General features: G+C 36.7%; 3 protein-coding genes and 1 pseudogene across 3 annotated transcripts; 3 read left to right on the forward strand and 1 right to left on the reverse strand.

Moving 5' to 3' along the window:
* Positions 1-523: 523 nt before the first annotated feature.
* LOC141842036 (putative disease resistance RPP13-like protein 1) lies at positions 524-3916 on the reverse strand. The gene is made up of 2 exons (XM_074730252.1): positions 3627-3916; positions 524-2855 (listed from the first exon to the last, which is right to left on the reverse strand). The coding sequence occupies exons 1-2, from the start codon at positions 3914-3916 to the stop codon at positions 524-526; spliced, it is 2622 nt and encodes an 873-aa protein (XP_074586353.1).
* An 8283-nt stretch (positions 3917-12199) lies between these two features.
* On the forward strand, positions 12200-12667 carry LOC141840836 (mediator of RNA polymerase II transcription subunit 32-like). The gene has a single exon (XM_074728913.1). The coding sequence runs from the start codon at positions 12200-12202 to the stop codon at positions 12665-12667; it is 468 nt and encodes a 155-aa protein (XP_074585014.1).
* A 2471-nt stretch (positions 12668-15138) lies between these two features.
* Positions 15139-15552, forward strand: LOC141841493 (mediator of RNA polymerase II transcription subunit 32-like). Its single transcript, XM_074729666.1, has one exon. The coding sequence runs from the start codon at positions 15139-15141 to the stop codon at positions 15550-15552; it is 414 nt and encodes a 137-aa protein (XP_074585767.1).
* Positions 15553-17814: 2262 nt separating this feature from the next.
* On the forward strand, positions 17815-19054 carry LOC141841492 (ABC transporter F family member 1-like; annotated as a pseudogene).
* The last annotated feature ends 1679 nt before the right edge of the window (positions 19055-20733 follow it).

A 20733-nucleotide genomic window follows, 5' to 3' on the forward strand; every position in this document is an offset into this window, starting at 1 on the left:
TTGCAGTCCAAGGAGGAAGATAAGTCTTATTTCTGCATTTCTTTGTTTTATCTTGTGATTGAGATGTACTCTTCCCTTCCTTTGGTTTGTAAACTCCACGCTACGGAGTAGATTCCCTAGATTCTAGGATGTAGGATAAATCAGATGTAATGGATGATTGTATTTGGATTTGATTAATCTACCATTTTCTATGATATAACTGTCTATTGCTTTGTGGATTTGTGCTTGTGCTTGATGATAAATTATGTGTGTGTGAATCCATGAGGGTAGGGATTTATTATGAATTGGAAGATCATTAGGCCGTACACCGGGGCGCTTCGTAACACGGGGAATGCCTTGAACCAGGCGAGTTCCGAGGGGTTTCCTAATGCGTAGTTAAATTCCTATGAGGGATAGTTAGCGGTTATTCGTTGTTGGGGAGAGATCCGTAAAAAGATATCCTGTGACAGGGGATAGGGTTCTTTTAGTACTCCGGGGCGCCTGAGTGACACGGGAATGCCTTGAACCGGGCTTCTTGCCTTACTCAATTAGAAGGAATCTTTGCATCATAGTTGTAGGGATCCTTGGTGTATCGCATGTACTCTTGGCCGGAATATGTTTGGACTTTGACATTAGGAATTTGCTTGATGATGTCCCAATTCTCGTTGCCCTCGAGACATTTCTTCAACAGTTGCAGATTGCATTGCATCTCAAGCTTCCTCAAACTTCTGTGAGTGCTTGCTGTGTTGTTATGCTGCTCGATCAAGCCCGGCAGCCACTGCGGAAGCTGCTCTATTTTCTCTGAACATATCACCGTCAAATGCTGCAGCATGCCGAGATTCTCCACGCACTGTAAGTTGGGGCAGTTATCCACCCAAAGAAATCTTAATGACTGGATGTTGGATATCTTCTTCAACCCTCTGACATAGGAGACGGCAAGCCTGTCAGCCAAGGTGAGGTTGTCGATCTCACCTAGCTCATATGTTAGTTCCAAGAACAGTTCGTTGAGGTTGGCGACTCGGTGGAGGCCATCAGGAAGAGCTCTTAGCTTTGGGCAGTCAATAATACTACACTCCCTGAGACTCGGAAACAACTTCATTGCAAGAGGTGTTCCATTGAACGTCCACTCCTCCCACGCGGGCATGCCTTCAAATTGGAGCACTTGGAGTTTGGGAAATGCAGAGCTTCTCGATCCGAGAAATTGAGACCCAATGGCTGTTATGGCCCATGCCATTACAATATTGAGGTACTTCAGCTGAGGCAATGTGCCCAAGGGTGGGAGCTCCGTGCAACATGGCAAATGAAGAAGCGACAAATATGTTAAGTTTGGAAAATATTCGGCCAAGGAAGAGGATGACATCCAACTCGGGAACTGTCGGCCAGGGTACGTATGGAAGAGAAGGTGGACCAAGGTTGATGAAGGCTGAGCCATTTCATTGCATATCCTCTCGGCTTTACTGATTTGCTCCTCACTCCATACCTTTTCTTCATTCTCAGTCTCCTCATTTTCATCTTCTGACCCAGTGCTTGTATCTTCTGCCTCCTCAGTTTCATTTCGTTGTCCAGAGCCATCATCCTTTCCATCACCCATGTCATTGTTTACATCTTCATCTTCCTTGCCATCGCCATTTGCTTCTTCATCAGCTTTAGCATCTTCGTCTCCACCATTAGGATCTTCCTCCTCCTCCTCATCTGGTTGCATCCATGCCAGTGTAAGATGCTTAAGAAAAGGCTTGTTTGCAAGTGCAGAGGCTCCTCCTTCTGCCCTTTCAAGCCTCACAATGCATAAGATTCTCAACATGGAGAGATTTTTCAGCTCTTCTAAATCACAACCTTCTTCAGAGGCTGAGTCATTCTGCCCAACCACAATTCCCTGAAGGTTATAGAATTTTTCTAGTTTCCCAATTCCCTTGGGCACATGAGTGAGCAGTGGACACTCTCTCATGTCAAGCCATCTTAGATTATGCAACTTAGTGATGGACACTGGAAGTCTTTCCAAGAACTTACACTCTGAGATATCCAGACTCTGAAGGTTTACAAGATTCCCAATAGATGTTGGAATCTCATGTATATTTGTTCCATCGAGATCTAGATATCTTAAATGCAGTAGATCTCCAATGCAATCTGGAATCTTCTCAATTGATGTTTTTGAGAGATCCAGAACTCGCAAACACGGTAATGCTTGCAGTGCACTGTCTTCGATCATATTGGTTTTAGGTGAGTCCATGAGAATTAGAGTTCTCAAACAAGCTTGTCTTAGAATTTGAGCTGGTAACACTAGCTGAGGCCCCATACAAGAGATTGACAGCCGCCGAATTTTCACATTATCATCTACTTTGAATTCTCTACCATGTCTATATAAAATTCCTTCCTCTCTCATTAAATGTGCACCGAGAGACCGAAAGTGATCATGCATAGAGAAGAAATCCTTGGACAAATCCATATTTACATTAACTTCCAAGAGATTCCTACAAAGTAGCTCTCTGTAAATCTCCTCCCCGATATCTTCCATTGTTTTTTCTTTTTCAGTTGGAAGATCCCTCCTCAAGTTATTTTGTTCATCCATAATAAGACCTTCAGCAACCCAAAACTGAACAATCTCCTTAGAATACATGTTCTTTTGAGGGTATAAAGAGCAATAGAGAAAACATTGTTTTAAACTAGATGGTAAGTCTTCGTAGCTCAAATATAAAGGCCTTAGTTCTTCCTTAATCTTATCCATGTTCCATGCATCACTTTCAAGAATTTCCTCCCATTTTGCTTTGTTTTTTTGGTATAGAACGCCACCAATAGCTTTAATCGCAAGTGGCAAACCATCACATTTATTGACAAGTTTAATTCCTATTTCTTCAAAACTTGTTATCTCATCTTCATCCGATTCACCATCAAATGCCCAATGTTTAAGTAAACTCCAACCACTTTTTTCATCCATTTTTTCAACCGAGTGGATATATGTAGGCTTCATTAGCATTACTTCCTCTTCCATTCTAGAGGTAACTAAGACTGTACAAGTTGCTGCACTTTGCATTATAGGTATTCTCAAGAAATTTACCCACACCGATGAATTCCATACATTATCTAGCACAATGAAAGTATTCTGTGTGAGAACAGACACAAGTTTATTTTCTAATTCTGCTTTACTTTTTCCTTCAAGGTTTTCTCTTTTGGTTTCACTTCCTTCCTCAGACCTAATTAACTGTTTTAGTAAATCAGACTCCATATAATTTTGAGAAACATACAACCATTTTGTATTTGGAAAATTATTTTTGATCCGTTCATCCATGAATATTTTGCGTGCTAGAGTGCTCTTTCCTATTCCCCCTGCTCCCACAACTCCAAAAACACGACACTTCTTTGGATCATTCTTGACTATTCTATCAATTAGTCTCTCAATAGCAATTTCTATTTGTGTTCCTACGACTTCTCCTTCAACTTGTATAGGAGATGTCTCATGTGTGTTCGCTTTATTAACACATCCAACTGGTTCTTTGGTTGCGCGATCCAAGTTATTCTTTATGACAGTATCTTTTTTTAGATCTTCCAACTTACTATTCAATGCTATAATTTGGTTGGCAATATCATGTCGATATTTAAGGCACTGAAAGCATGAAAATAGATAGCTGAAAGGGATGCTTACAGTTGATGAACCTGATAAAGCTTGAGCTTTCAATAACTTCCCCCCTTCAATCATACAGAGATCAATAACATCATCAGCATCATACATAACGTCCTTTAACTTCCGCACCCATATGTCAACTTCATCATTTCTATGTCTCTTTTGCTCTGCTTGTTGAAGATAATCATTGATTGTTCCCAACCTTTCTTGAAGGGCTTTGATCTCCTTGTCGACACCAAGCACCTTAAAGATCTCTGCCTCCATCATGTTTGCTGTGGCTGTCATGAATTTTGAGACAAAGAAATCTAAGACCATTGCCATTGTTGGTAAAAGGAAGAGGAAAGGGCTCACAAGTTGTGGAGTGTGATGTTTGTTTTTCATGGAGAAAATGTTAGTGCTCTAACGACTATATATATAGGCTTCAAACAATTAGAACAATGACATTAATTTCCCATTTAAAAATATACATTTGCATTATGTCATTGAGATTATTAAAATCTGGTTTTATTTTTTTATTATTGAAAATTAAATAATAACATTAATTTTCTATTTTAAAAATTAAACAATGACATAATGCAACTTTAAAAAAATAATTTTCATGTCAATTTGCTCCATTAAATATTAGTTTAGCACATGTACTTACAAACTTACAAGTTTAAATATATCAATGTATGTAAGGTAGATTGACTAAGTTAATCATTGAGATAAGCATCAATAATTAATGAAGAGTAGTTGAAATGCACGTTAAGAATAATAATAAAGTTATAGTAAGACAATCTTTTCTCTATATCTATTCACCATCTTCTTATATTAATTCATTCTCTCCATTATTATCAAAGGTTAGGTTGTACTCTCAAATAATTAATGAGGTAAAATGGAGATGACTTAAATTAAAATTGACTTGTACTATACTCATGTTAATGAAGAGTTCTTGTCATTTTTCATTGTACAACTAGCTTAATTATATATCTATTCATAAGATGTTTTATCCACTTAATATACAATCCACTTGCTCAATTATTGATCATTAAGATAATTCTTATTTTATCGTCGTATAGTTTGTCTTAAAGCTAAATGATTGAATAACTTTCTATTATTTTATAAATCAACCATATTGGTCATTTTTAATGCTCTATATGATTCGTCATATTCGTGAATATTTTTAATTAGGGATGATAGTTTAATTCAGTTTGATATAGATGTCTATCAATCCATCAGAATCAAAGTCATCTTCTAACTCTCATATGAAACTAGTGAGATAAGATCTCGATGCATAATCTTTGTGTTCGGAGTTCAAAGTTCATTAGGCTAATTTTCCATCAAAAAGTAGCTTAACAATTCATGTTAAATTGTACCAAATCACGATCGAAAGTGTACTTGAATCTTTACGTATGAGTTAGATCTTCCGCGATTATATATAGAGAAAATCATCTTATTCCCTTTAGATAGAAGAGAAAAGAAACTTAGCTTATATGTTGCCTAGGGAACATTATCTTAGATATACAATGACATATGCCCTAATGAATATATATAGACTCCAAACAATTAGAACTATATCATTAATTTTATTATTTGAAAAATAAACATTTGCATTTGTTTTGAGCTGAACGATGATATTATGAATGTTCACATATCAAAACTCATTTTTTTAAAAAAATATCAAGAAAATTCTACGAGTAAAACAATCTTTTGTCTTTATCTATTTCTATTTTATTTACTAAATTCAGAGTCATTTTTTTATTAATTCTTGAAAAAAAAAACTAGATAAACATCGATCAATAAGAGTCAACTATTGCACATGAACATCTAATCAAAATTGTACTCACAAATAATTAAATTATGGTGGAAAAAAATTAGATAACTTGAATAAGAATCAATTATTGCACAGCTCATCAAAGGTTGTACTCATAAATAACTTGAACTATAGTCGAGTTAATGAAGGGTTCTTGTCATTTTCCATTATGCAACTTGGTCATTTATATCTACCATATGATATTTAATCCACTTAATATACAACTAATTTACTCAATTATTGACCTTGAAGTTACTAAAAACTGGCATTCAAGTTCAATTAATTATCCATTTTTTTCAAAACAAAATAATTGATCGAGTGGAGTTTATATAATTTTAATGGAATATGGAGAATTTTATGCATATATTTCAGTGCACAAAGTATTATAAATTTGTAAATGTACATTATATTAATACTATTATCATTGAGATTATTAAAATCTGGTCTTATTTTTTTTATTATTAAAAATTAAATAATAACATTAATTTTCTATTTTAAAAATTAAACAATGACATAATGCAACTTTTAAAAAACTAACTTTCATGTCAATTTGCTCCATTAAATATTATTTTAGCACATGCACTTACAAACTTACAAGTTTAAATATATCAATGTATGTAAGGTAGATTGACTAAGTTAATCATTGAGATAAACATCATTAAGTAATGAAGAGTAGTTGAAATACATATAAAAATAATAATAAAGTTTTATGAGTAAGACCATCTTTTCTCTATATCTATTCACCGTCTTCTTTTATTAATTCATTCTCTCCATTATTATCAAAGGTTGTACTCTCAAATTATTTTCATTGTGCAAGTAGCTCATATATCTATTCATATGATATTTTATCCACTAAATATACAATCCACTTGCTCATTATTGGTCAGTCATTAAGAATGATTCATAACATGAAAAATACCAACATGAATGCAGCATGACACTTACATTGCCAGTGGATCCCACTGCATGTCAGTAGGACCCACTGCATGTAGTTGTGAGTGTCATGTTGCATTCATGTTAGCATTCTTCATGCTATGAATCATTACTCTTAAGATAATTCTTATTTTATCATCGTATAGTTTGTCTTAAAGCTAAATGATTGAATAACTTTCTATTATTTTATAAATCAACCATATTGGTCATTTTTAATGCTCTATGATTCGTCATATTTGTGAATATTTTTAATTAGGGTTGATAGTTTAATTCAGTTTGATATAGATATTTATCAATCCATCAGAATCGAAGTCATCTTCTCTCATATGAAACTAGTGAGATAAGATCTCGATGCATAATCTTTGTGTTCGGAGTTCAGAGCTCATTAGGCTAATTTTCCATCAAAAAGTAGCTTAACAATTCTTGTTAAATTGTACCAAATCGAAAGTGTACTTGAATATTTAGGTATGAGAAACATGAGTTAGATCTTCCGCGATTATAGAGAAAATCATCTTATTCCTTTTAGATAGAAGAGAAAAGAAACTTAGCTTATATGTTGCCTAGGGACCATAATCCTAGGGGTTGAGATTCGTGGCGATGCCCTCCCACCTAGGGGCTGCTCGGTAGCGTGACAGAAATCACGTTTTGCATCAATGAATATTTGGAATAATCAACTTCCGTAAATGAGATTGAAAGAGTGACTTTTTGAATTGTTTAGTGAATATATCATTAGTTTGAGCATTTGATTGTGTAAATGTAGTAGAAATTTAATCTGATCAGATTCATTCCCAAATCACATTACAATCCATTTCATATATGTTTGTTCACTCATGGAAGATAGGATTTACTGCAATATATAGTGTCGATTTCTTATCATAATGCAATTTGGCATGACCCAAATTATTAATTTGTAAGTCTTGTAAAGGTTATCTCAACCAAGTTAACTCATGTATAATTGCTATCATCATTCTATACCCTACCTTTGTAGAAGAACGAGAAACGGTTGTTTGTTCTGTCTTTCAAAAATAAGAGAAGAGACAAGAAAAACATAATATCCAAACATCAATTGCCTTGTAGTATTATGACTTCTAGTCAACATCACAATAACCAATTAAATTAAGATCATTTTTTATTAAAAAAATACCTTGTCCAAGTGTCCCTTTAAATATCTTAGAACTCAAATAGCTGCATCAAGATGCAGTTTGTGTGGATGATGCATGAACTAACTAAGAAGATGCACTGAATAAGTGATATCTGAACAAATATTGTTGAGCAAATAAGTTTTTCAACAAATCTTTTATATCGTAAAGGATCTTTAAGGATTTCTCCATCTGTTGGTGTGAGTTTAAAATTATGTTCCATAGAACAACTGATTAAAGGAGGTCTATGAAGACCCATCTCATCAAGTAGATCTAATTTATACTTTTGTTGTAATATAGAAATTCCTTATTTCGATGTAATGACTTCTATTCCCAAAAGTATTTTAATTTTGGAAGGTCTTTTATTCGAAAGTGCTAATAGAGAAAGTTTTCAAGAGTCCTTATGGCATTAGGATAATTTCTTATGATTATCATATCATCAACATAAATCAATACAGCTATGAATAAGTCTCCATATGCTCATGTGAACAATAAGTGATTTGTCATAGACTGCTTATAACTAGCTTATCTCAATGTGTCTCAATGTCGTATAATGGTAAGAGAAGTATAAGGAAGTACATTATGGAAATGTCTCATCTTGCTATAAAATTAAATGCACTAAAACTCGAAATGTTTGAGAGTATGTTAGTGTATTTTATCATGATGTCTCTCCCTGCACAATTCACACTTTTTAAGATATCTTATAATCGCAAAAGGAATAGTGGATATTAAATAACCTTATTGCTTAATGTGTGCAAAAGGAGGAGAGATTGAGACGTGAGATATCTAAGAGTGCTCATTGTTGGTGTAGGGAGCACGAGTCTACCTTCAGAGTTTCGATGTTTAACAATATACTTAGGTTTGATCAGTTTGACCAAGAGTTGATCCAAACATTACCTAATATTTGAATGTGAGTGAAGTTTAGTCAAGTCAAAGTTGACTAGAAGACTAGCAAAAAGTCCTAGTCAGTTAGACCGGACAAGAAATCCTAGTCTGTTGGATCAGGCAAAGAAGTCCTAGTCAATTAGACCGGATAAAAAATCCTAGTCTATTAGACCAAACAAAGAAGTCCTAGTCTATTTGATCGGGCAAGGAGAAGTCCTAGTTGGAGACTAATTAGGAGAAGTCCTAGCTGGAGGTTAGGCAAAGGAAGTCCTAGTTGTAGTTTATGCAAGGAAGACTTGGTGAGTGAAGCTAGGCAAGGAAATCCTGATGAGTGAAGCTGGGCAAGGACGTTCTAACTGGAAGTTAGAAAAAGAGAAGTCCAAGAAGGTCAAGAGTAACCGGATGTTTGGCAGATAGGAAGTCTACTGAGTGACTAGTCCTAACTAGAAGTTAGACATGGGTAAGCATAGTAGGTTACACCTACAGGGTAAGACTTAGGTAAGCCTAGTAGGTCAGACAAACTACAGGTATACTTAGGTTGCTTATTGATTGTATGCTGAGCTTGTAGGAAGCAAGAGTTGGAAGCAAGACTGAGGAAGCATAAGAGGAGCAAACAAAAGCAGTCGAACCAAGTCCGGAGTCAACTCAGGCCAAACCTGAGTTGAATGGATCCGAGTGCCCAGATGTTACTCCAGGCGCCCAAATGGGTCCAAGCACCCCTGGTTGGTCCAGATGCTCAGATAAGGGCGAATTAACCCTGATAAAAATTGATGGAATCGGATCAGAACGGTTAGGAGCGCTTGAAAGTGTCTTTATAAGGGTCTCAACGTGCAACACAAAGGATAACCCTAATTCTCCACAATGCTATCGTCCTGCGGTGCTGTTGAACGTGAACGACGTCCTACTTAACCGGAGAAGCTCCAGGAAGGGTGTGCTACGCTTAAGGACTTCTAGAGCGGCTACACGGGTGGTTTGTTTATATTAAGTCTTATTGTCTTGTAATTCATTTCTATTATATTTTAGATTGTAAGACGGGTTTCTCCACATCTAGAAAAATTTCAGAAAGAAGACGATTAATAGACGGGTGTCTTCCTTGTTGGATTGTAAGGGTGCAAACATAGTCCCACATCTAAAGCACATGGAAAAGATCATTGAGTTAAAGGGATGAAAAGTATCTCCATTGGAATGAGACCTTTTGGGGAGAGCCCAAGAGCAAAGTCATGAGGGCTTAGGCCCAAAGTGGACAATATCATACCATTGTGGAGATACAAACATCCTTTTGAACCCAACAAGTGGTATCAGAGCGAGACCGCTCTTCACCGGACTAACCGCCGGATGAGCCATGATCCAGATCTAACCATGTGCTTTGAACCTTAAACAAAGGAAGTGGGTGCTCCCGTGTCTGAATCCTAGTAGGTCGGGTGGACCGAGGGCAAAAAGTCCTAGTTGCGGCTAGGTGAAAAAGTCCTGGTGGGTCGAGAATTCAGGGGGGGCATGTGGTTCTTTGTTTGAGGGGGTGATTGTTGGGTTGCAAGGGTGCAAACATAGTCCCACATCTAAAGCACATGGAAAAGATCATTGGGTTAAAGGGATGGAAAGTATCTCCATTGGAATGAGACCTTTTGGGGAGAGCCCAAGAGCAAAGTCATGAGGGCTTAGGCCCAAAGTGGACAATATCATACCATTTTGGAGATACAAACATCCTTTTGAACCCAACATTCCCGTACATAGGCCTTAGACACACTAACCCTAGGAGGTTAGTAACCAAGTAAAATTTGTAAGTCCCCTATGTTGTGTTTAATATTCACTGCTAGTTTATTTGACAAAGTAAGCGAACAACGAGCGCTATTCACCCTTTTTAGTGCGCACTGATATATATTGCAATTGGTGTCCGAGCAGACATGCTCTTGATTGGACTAAACGCCATGGGAACAAGAAGACAAAAATAGAGGGGGAGCGAGATAAAAATTTTATAGTTCATTTTAAATTACATATAATTCATTTTAAATTATATATAATTTTAAGATTATGTGGACAAAGTCCGAACATTTATATAAAACAAAATCTTATTATTGGAGAATAAAGAGGGAGAGACAAAGGCCAGTTGCAAGATTTGAGGAAATCGAAGGAGATTTGGTGTACCGGAGGACTGACCAAGCTTTGCCTTTTGGACCAGCGCTTCCGGACCTCCTTTTGGGAATCCAACGGGAATCTTTAGTGGCTGGTCACCTTTGACTTCGTGGCACGTTCCTTCCTTTTTAAGATTTTATTTGATTCATAACGCTCCACTATTCCTTTATCAAAGTCTAGTCTTAGTAGTTTTATCTCATATCTTTCAATTTTACATTATTCATTTTTTCTTAAGGAATAACATATATTTTTAAATTTATTAAAATCGATAGAATCAACATATATTGAGCTTATTAAAATTAATAAAATTAACATATCTCTATAATTATAGATATGATATTATCCATTTTGAATTTAAATTCTCATAATTTTATTTTTGAATTTTATCTATACGAATGAAAATATTTTTCAACTTATAAATTAATGATCTGTTTTATATATTTTTGATATAAAATTTTGATTGTAATCCCAACAAAGACAATCAAACTCTTGCTTCGAGATTGGACGTTGCGAAAGCGTGTGCGTGCATATATAATTGTTAGATGTAATTCTTATACTATTAGATCAAACAATTATTAATTGTATAGTCATATTTGAAATTAGTAGGAGAGCATGGAGTTAAGTGTAGAGGAGTATGGTAGCCCTTTCGACCACCACATCTTAGTAAATATCTCGGAATGGGCACGATTGTGCCTAGCTTGGTTGATCCATTTTGTTATTGATAGGCTATGTTCTATTTATGGAAGGGTAAAAGGATGAGGTTAAACATTATATATACATGAGCGATTCTGCTATTAGATAAAAAAAATTAGAAATATTTTATTTAAACTTTCTGTCTTGACTACAAATTTTTTAAATCTAGCTTTCTTACAAAAAAAATCATTCGAAAAATTTATGATTAATAAAATCTTCATAAAATTTAATACATTAAGTTCTAATTCGCATCAATTTCCAAAAAATAGAATGGATGAGAATCATTCAAAGTCTCATTAAAATTCTGTAATACGAGTTTAATGAAAGATATTTAAAATAGAGAGTGATTGATCAGTAAAATTATTTTTTTAATAAATTACACATACACTATATATATACTATTTTTCATATATGCATTTGTATGCGTATATGGATGAAAATTAAAAAGAACTGATCTTATTTTTTATTATCATAAATTGAAAAGAAGTATTTAAAAAACGTTGTACCCTATTTTTTTCCTTTTTAAATTATTATTTTTTATTAATTTTAATTAAATTTATTATAAACAAGAGTATTTTTTTAATAAAAAATTAGATGAAAATAAGAATACCCTTTTAATTAATATTTTCAACATAAATTTTTTAATGAATGAAAATAAGTGTTATTCTTTTATTTTTGCTATATATATATATATATATATGACATTGCATTAATATTTTTTTAAAACAATTTTTGATGATTAAAATAAAATAAATTTGCAAACCTAATAGAAGAGAGGAAGAAAATTTTAAACTAATAACTAGTTAGAAGGGTATTTTTGTAATATTAACTTCTAAAAATAGGAAAATGCTATTTCTTATTTTATTTAAAATTTAATTAATTTCCATTCTTTTTTTCGTTAAAAAGTCCGCAAGTTTAGCCGAATATTACGGATTTCCATTTTTTTCCGTTATTTTTTCTTGATTTTGTTTGGTTCGAGAAGATATATAAAGACTATCAGTTTAGGAATTATTATAGCTGCGGTCTTTTGCCATGGAAAAAGCGGCGGAGGAAGCGCAGCGCGCGTACGACGGCTTCGTGGTGGCGATGGCAGCGGTGGTGGAGGCGAACGCGGCGGCTTGCGGCGAGCGCACGGCCGCGACTGAAGCTGCCCTCGAGGCGCTCCGGGACCAGTACCGGAGCTTCCTGTGCGCGCTGGACGCCCCGGAGGCTACGGTCGACGCCTCGAAGCAGAGGTTCACGGCGGAGATCGGCGGCTTCGTCGACGAGTCTGCCGTTGGGAGGATGCCGCCGGTGTTTGAGCGGGCGCCTCCGACCATTGACTTATTCACGAAGGACGGCCGCGTCCTCTATAATCAGAGGTCACCGAGCAGCGTCGCCGGCGACGTGGCGGTCTTCCCGCTGGTTAACGACCACGATGGAAAATCTTCAGACTGTAGATTGCATGATACCAAGGGTATCCTCATGCTTCGCGAATTCCTTCACAGCCGCAGGGTTTAATCTAACGAATCAATGGGTTGATCCTGACCGTTCAATTTGTACCCATATTGTCCGGCACGGATGATCTCTTGCATGGACCTGTTTACTTGGAAGGAACGAAAATTAAAGAGGTGAATTGACATGAGTGGATTGTTCGAGTTATTCTTTTCATTATTTCACGAAGGAATGTAACATTGGAGAGATTATCAATTAACAATCAATCACACATTAGATTGATAGAATTGTCTAGTTTAGTTCGACAATATGGTCACTTGAGTATATCTTGACGAATAAGAGGAACTCAATTTTTACATAATTTTAACATATATAAACCAAATGTTAGATGGGAACGATCTTTTATTCGTTCGGTTGGTTATAGGGTAGAAGGGATGAGGTTATTCTATTTAGGGTAGAAGGGATGAGGTTAAATCTTATACATGGGTGAAAAAAATTGTTACTATCAGATCTAATCATATTTACAGTTGGTAGGAGAGCTTCTAGTGAAGTATATAGGAGTATGATAACCCTTTTGACTATCCCATCTATGTTGATATCTTAGAATCAAGGATGGAGTTAAGCATCTTTGTACTCTGGCTTTAGCCCGGGGGCCCAATGGATTTAAAGAAGAATTATCATTTAAATTTACTGTAGAAAAAATTAAAAATAGATGTGAGAAAGGAAAATAGCCCAGGGACTTTTAATCAGATTGGGATTAACCCGGAGGTTATAAATTTTCTGACTTTGCCATTAATGCTTAGAATGGACTAACTGTGCCTAGCTTGGTTGATTCATTTTATTACCATAATAGGCTCAGGCTAGCTAGACGTGAGGTTATGTTCTATTTGGGTTAAAGGTAGAAGGATGAGGTTAAACCTTATATATTAGTGATTCTTATACTATTAGTAGAAGAGCTTGAGTGAAGTGTAGAGGAGTATGACAACCCTTTTAATTACCACATCTCTATTGACATCTAAGAATAGGCATGATTGTGCCAAGCTCGGTTGATTCTTTTTGTTACCATGTTGGACTCGAACTAGCATGGTATCATTGGTATGTGATGCAAAATAATAAAATTTTAAGAAATCATAACTTTTATTCGGATTGAGTCACGAGATCTATATATAATATATCAAATCGAAACTCATTTAAAGATCTACTACATTTGTTATGGAGTTTAACCCGTAATAGCTCGGTTTTATATCGAAAAATGGCATTTAAAGCTTTTTTGGGTGCGAAAGTTAAGTTCTTTATTTATCTTTTGAAGGTTATTTTAGTCTTTTAAGAGTTAGAGTTTTGAAATTATTTATCAATAAATATTTTCTAGTGTTTCTTTTCTCAAGACTTCCGATTTTGGATGTCTATTTTTCTGAAAATCTAAAATCTAAAAAAATAGAAATGTTTTTTTGGAACATAATATATATTTTTTGGAAATAAGAATAAACCTCCTTTAATAATATTATTATACGAATTCAAACTCCTAGATAAAATATAATATATGAATTCAAACTCTTCATCTTCATCTTGACTAGAAATTTTTTAAATCTAGCTTCCTTACAAAAATCATTTGAAAATTTTATGATTAATAATAATATCTTCATAAAATTTAATACGTTAAGCTCTATTTTGCATCAATTCTCAAAATAGAATGGATGAGAATCATTCAAAGTCTCCTTAAAATTCTGAAATACGAGTTTAATGAAAGATATTTAAAATAGAAAGTAATTAATCAGTAAGATTATACGTTAGAATTAGTAAATTGTTTATATATAAATTGCACATATATACAACCTTACAAAACACTAATTCACTAATTTTCATTTACGTTATATATATATATATATGGACAAAAATTAAAAGAGCTTATCTTATATTTATTATCATAAATTTTAGAAAAAATATTAAAAAATTGGTCTGCCTATTTTTTTGTCTTTTAAAAATTATTTTCATGTTAATTAAAATTATTATAAATAAGAGTATTTTTAAATAAAAATAGGATGCAGTACTCTTCTAAAATTTTCATCATATATAATTTTTTTTAATGAATGAAAATAAGTGTTACTTATATATATATATATATATATATATATATATATATATATATATATATATATATATATATATATATATATTGAATGGGACATTGAATTGATATTTTTTAAAGCAATTCTTGATGATTAAAATAAAATAAAATTGCAAACCTAATAGAGAAGAGGAAAGAAAACTAAAATTAATACTTGTTAGAAGCAATATTAACTTCTAAAAACGGCAAAATGCTATTTATTTTTCTACCCTATTTTATTCAACATTTAATTAATCGCCATTCATTTCTTCGTTAAATTGCCTTACAAATTGCATGCACAAGTTTATCCGAAAATTATGAATCATTATTTTTTTCCATTTTCTTAATTTTTTTCTTGACTTATTTTCGATCGAGAAGATTAAAGATATATAAAATCCCAATTTAGGAGTTGCGATCACTGCGATCTTTTTTCATGGAAAAAGCGGTGGAGGAAGCGCGGCGTGCATACGACGATTTCGTGGCGGCGATAGAGGCGGTAGTCGAGGCGAAAGCGGCGGCCGGCGGTGAGCGCACGGCTGCGACTGACGCGTCCCTCGAGGCGTTCGGAGACCGGTACCGGAGCTTCCTGTGCTCGCTGGACGCTCCGGAGGCGATGGTCGACGCTGCGAGGCAGAGGTTCACGGCGGATCTCGGCGGCGGCTTCGTCGACGAGTCCGCTGCGGGGAGGATGCCACCGGTGCTAGAGCGGGCGGCGCGGGCCATCGACTTGTTTGCGGCGGACGGTCGAGTCCTCCAAAATCAGAGGTCGCCGAGTGGCAGCGCCGGCGACGTGGCAGCGTCCCCGCCGGTGAACGATCACGATGGGAAATCTTCAGACACGACGTGATTAAAGATCGCAATTAACTCCTTTTTATTTTTTGAATTTATTTTGCCGTAGATTTGCATGAAATAATCGTTGAACGATCGATATTGAAGCAGCCGAAAAGGGTGGGTGTTCTCCTGATTTCCAAATTCCTCTACCGCCGCAGGATTTAATCTTTTACTTATCATTTTCTAACCATGCATGTGTTGTAATAATTTATATAATTATTATTATTTTTGTAACGATCGCCCTTCTGTCTCTCTCTAAAAGCGGGGTTACTTGCTATACTTTACTTATAAAATAAGAATTCTAACAAAATCCTTAATATCTAAAACATGGAACCACATGCATGTATTCATTCTACTCACTAATCCATACTTATATAACCACACGCTAGAGCGTAATAAAATATAATTGAGTTCTAATAGCATGAAGATCAACATTGAGTTTTCTAACAAATTCTAACATAGCAGAAACATAACATGATATAAGAATCTAATGCATAACTGAAATGCATAAAATCTCTAAACATTTCCAGCATGTCCCCAAAGATCTCTTCCATAGTCCAGCTACACACCACACACACATCATCCTTGCTGTCCTCCTTAGTTTAGCTTTCCTTTGCCTTTGTCTGCAGTAAGAGGAAAATGCAATTTATAAGCGGATAGCTTAGTAAGTACTTCTAACTCACAAAACTCGAATAATGCATAGATGATTCTTGAAAACATTTATGCTATTGAAATAATGCACTTTTAACTTACACATGCTATGCTTCATAGTTTGCAACCAATGATCTTTCTTAAATTTGAAATTCTTTTCTAAATAAAATATTTTGAAAACTTTGCTATTACTATAGCATTTGAAAATAATATCTCATCTTGGGCCCTTGGCAATGTACCATATTTTAGCGCGCTTCCTAGAAGTCCCGGGGTAGCTAATCCCAAAACTAATAGGTTACTAGACCTTGGTCTAGGGGCATCTTGGAGCCCATCCCGTACTAGACCTTGGTCTAGGGGCATATTGGAGCCCATCCCTTGGGCCTTGGCCCGGTACATGCCGCTAAAGTAAAATACTTGAAAAACTATCTTTGAAATTGTCTTAGGCATTTTCTCAAACACTTAGCATGCCTAAACCTCTACATTCTTGAATTAGAGGTTCTTGGAAGGCCTTGGCCTTGTATCTTGCTTATACTTTGACAACATGATCATATATAGTGAAAAAACATGCTTTTGATCATATGAAATAAATTTCATTGCTTAAAACTGAAATTTTCATGCTTATACTTGAAATAAAGATTTCTACTACATCTTAACCACAAGAACATGGTAAATAAATTCTAAAACCGAGAAATCTATTTCGAAACTACTCTTACTGCAGGTGAGTAGTACTTACTTTGGTTTCTTCTTACTTACAACCAAGAAACTCTTCTAAGGGTTGTGTTAAACTCGGTATCTCTCGAAACGGAAGATATCTTCGCGTTCTCCTCGCTTGGGTGAGTCCGAATCTACCGAAATCTCTCGGATCTCCCTATCCCGTGGCCGACTACCACCAAAAACCTAGCTTCCTTGGTATTTTCGTCCAGGAGAGGGCGGCGGCAAGTGGAGGAGAGGGATTAGGTTAGAGAAAATAACCCCTTTCTTTAACTTATCCTATTTATACTAAGGGGTATTTCCGCCTTTTACCTCATATAATAATAATTCGCCTCCTATCCCTTCAAGCACACCCTTGCTGGGGCACTTGGTTAGCACAATTTGCTTAAGGCTTACATCTGCTTGGAGGTTTCGGGTTTGAATCTCGGCCATGCATCTTTTTACCCATTTTCCAATTTCTTTTGGAAAAATTCCTAAAAATTCTAGAAAAATTCTATAAAATTTCTAAAATTATTCTAAGCATTTATAAATATTAAAACCCTATTTTAAAACATTTATAAAGTCTAGAATGAATTTACGGGGTGTTACAAAACATGGTCTTAATCATGCATTTCTGTGAAGTTCTGAATCTCTATATCTTGATTTTATGTTTAAACCAACATTCATAAATACATGTAATATAAAATTTTTAGTTAATTATGCTGAAGAAAACAGTTTGTTTAACAAACTTGAATGAGGACTGCTTTGTTCAAAACCGTCAAATATAATTCTCATTCTTACATATTTATTTTATGTTTTTTTTCTTCCTTTTTCCAACCACAATTTATATATATAGTTTATGTTGACTGCTACATGAATAGGTTTTGTTTGTTCTTGTTTTCCTCTGCAGACCTGGAAGCATGTGTTTGGTTAGAAGAATCTAAAGAAGTTTGATCGAATCCTAGTTGTGGTGTCGCATTCTCAGGATTTCTTAATGGAGTCTGCACCAACATCATACACATGCAGAGCAAGAAGCTTAAGATGTACACTGGTAACTACGATCAGTATGTCCAAACTCGCTCCGAGCTGGAAGAAAATCAGATGAAGCAGTACAAATGGGAACAGGATCAGATTTCATCGATGAAAGAGTACATAGCTCGTTTTGGACATGGTTCTGCAAAGCTGGCTCGCCAAGCTCAGAGCAAGGAGAAAACCCTTGCTAAGATGGAGCGCGGTGGACTCACAGAAAGTGGTGAGGGACAAAGTGTTGGTCTTTCGCTTCACGGATGTCGGCAAACTCCCCCCACCTGTTCTACAGTTTGTCGGCGTGACTTTCGGCTACTCTCCGGACACCCCCCCTCATCTACAAGAACCTTGATTTTGGGGTTCATATAGATTCAAGGATTGCTCTGGTAGGGCCTAATGGTGCTGGCAAGAGCACATTGCTAAAGCTAATGACTGGGGATATCACTCCGTTAGATGGAATGGTGCGACGGCACAATCATCTCAGGATCGCACAATTTCATCAGCATCTGGCTGAAAAACTCGATCTAGATATGCCGGCGCTCCAGTACATGATGAAGGATACCCAGGCAATGAGGAAGAGAAGATGAGGGCCGCGATAGGGAGGTTTGGACTGTCTGGAAAAGCGCAAGTGATGCCCATGAAAAACTTATCAGATGGTCAGAGGAGCAGGGTGATCTTTGCCTGGCTGGCCTGGAGGCTACCGCATCTGCTGCTCCTTGACGAACCCACGAACCACCTGGATATCGAGACCATCGATTCGCTAGCGGAGGCTCTGAACGAGTGGGACGGGGGTCTGGTTCTGGTGAGTCACGATTTCAGATTGATCAACCAGGTGGCCAAGGAGATCTGGGTCTGCGAGAATCAAGCTGCCACCAGGTGGGAGGGCGACATCATGGAATTCAAGCAGCACCTGAAGAGCAAGACCGAGTTCAACAACTGATACAGCGAGGAAACAAAAAACAGGGTATTATCTTAATTAATGCTTTATTCAGAGATTATCCTACGATTATCTTAATTAATATTCACTGTCGTGTATAACTCGAGGCTGCTTAGCATTAAATTAGCCGTTCTCTTATATTTAAACTAGCCTGGACGTTATGTTGTATTCTTGCAGAACCAAACAAGAATATTAAGTTACTATATTTTTCCAATTGACTAATAATTCCAAATCCTTTGTGTAGTTGTTTTTTTTTAATATTTCAGATATTTCGGATTTATAATTCATTAATTTTGGAATTTTCATTTTATCGAAATTTTTATCGATTATAAAAAAAATTAGTAATCATAGAAGTGAATTTTTTTTCGATTTCATGAAAGTTTTTTTTATTGATTATCAGAATAAATTTGAATTTTTAAATAGAACTCCGGCTTCAGCACAAGGCGAGTGTACTGCACGATCAAGGATAGCGCCATAGCGGCGATCGCCTTTAAATAGCATCTTCGGGTTCGGGAGCGCCGACCGCATCTCAATCTTGCTCTTCGCCAGCGAAATCGTCCCCGGCGTCTTCTCGATCGATGCTATCTCTACCTCGGATATCCAGCGATCGACATCGGCTGCTAGGGATGTTCTGGAACCATCCCTCTTCCATCTCCTTGATCGCCGCCGCGAGCATCCCTTCGCCGTCGCCCTTCATCAGATCCCTCATCACCTCCACGAAGTTTGACTGGAGGCGGTTTCCGAAGTAGCCGGGCGGGAGTGGGGGATCCAAACGCCCTCTGCACTCCGCCGAGAGCAGCAGGTACGCCGTCTTCCTCGTAGAGTAGAACCTCGCTTGGGCTCTCACCAAGCGCGCCCACGCGAACGCACGCCACCACGGACGTGGGCGGCGCTGCTGCGTTTGAGCTGCTCGATTTGCTGCCCGTTCGCGAACGTGGTGATCGAGCAACGGAGGTGGCAAGGAAGATTGCGGGGCTTGCATCTCGGTTAGGGTTTTGAAGTACAACCCTTCCGGATCTGCGATCGCCGTCGGATCGATCAGCGGCAGGGAGATTGACTCCTATTGGAGACTGACTGACTCCCAGATCCGAACGGACTCCTTGTGGAGATTGACTCCTAGGCCCGAGCCGATGATGATCCAATTACTCTCAGTCAGCTCATTTACACCAACCCCTATGGACTCGGCTCAAACTCAATTCAGACAACCTTCAGCTCCCAGTGCCCTGCCCCCATTAAACGCTCCCCTTCCCATCATACCGAAAGGTCATTCTCATGACTAGCCATGCTTTCCTCTGACATGTCTTTGCCATCAATTATGGTCCCTACTCTGACAAACACAAACGAAATGACCCCTCAGCTGTATGTCAATGAAGGGACTTCCACTCTGACCACTCCATTCCCTCTGACAACGTAATCGCTGGTGATGGGATACTCTTTTTTAATTACGATAGGATGTGATGTCCTTCTCACATATAAAAGAGGATCTCCCCCCATGGTCAGGTATGCGCACACATACACGCACGAGTCATTTTCTGTTCCTCCTCTCCTTCCTTTTCTTTCTCACTCGCTAACTTAAACATCAGAGTGGTCGTGCCAGGGCACCCCCTGATTATAGCCGTCAAGTTGGGTTAGACCCGTCGGGGTTGGCCCGCCCTGCCAAGTAATTTAAGCGGGTTGGGTTGAAATTTTATCAACCCATTTTAAGATGGATTGAGGTGGGTTGGCCTGCCTAGGCCCACGACCCACGTGGATTGGCCCGCGACGGGCTTGGGTTGACCCGCGGATTGAGAAAGTTTATTTATTTATTTTAAATTTTAAAATTAAAGTATAAAACTTAATGAATTAGTGGATTTCATCTATTTAAAATACAATTTAAGTTTAAAAATTATAATT

The sequence above is a fragment of the Curcuma longa genome, chromosome 11, assembly GCF_044706935.1.
Source record: "Curcuma longa cultivar G26 ecotype Majalengka, Jawa Barat chromosome 11, ITB_CL_G26_1.1, whole genome shotgun sequence".
Taxonomy (NCBI): Eukaryota; Viridiplantae; Streptophyta; class Magnoliopsida; order Zingiberales; family Zingiberaceae; genus Curcuma; species Curcuma longa.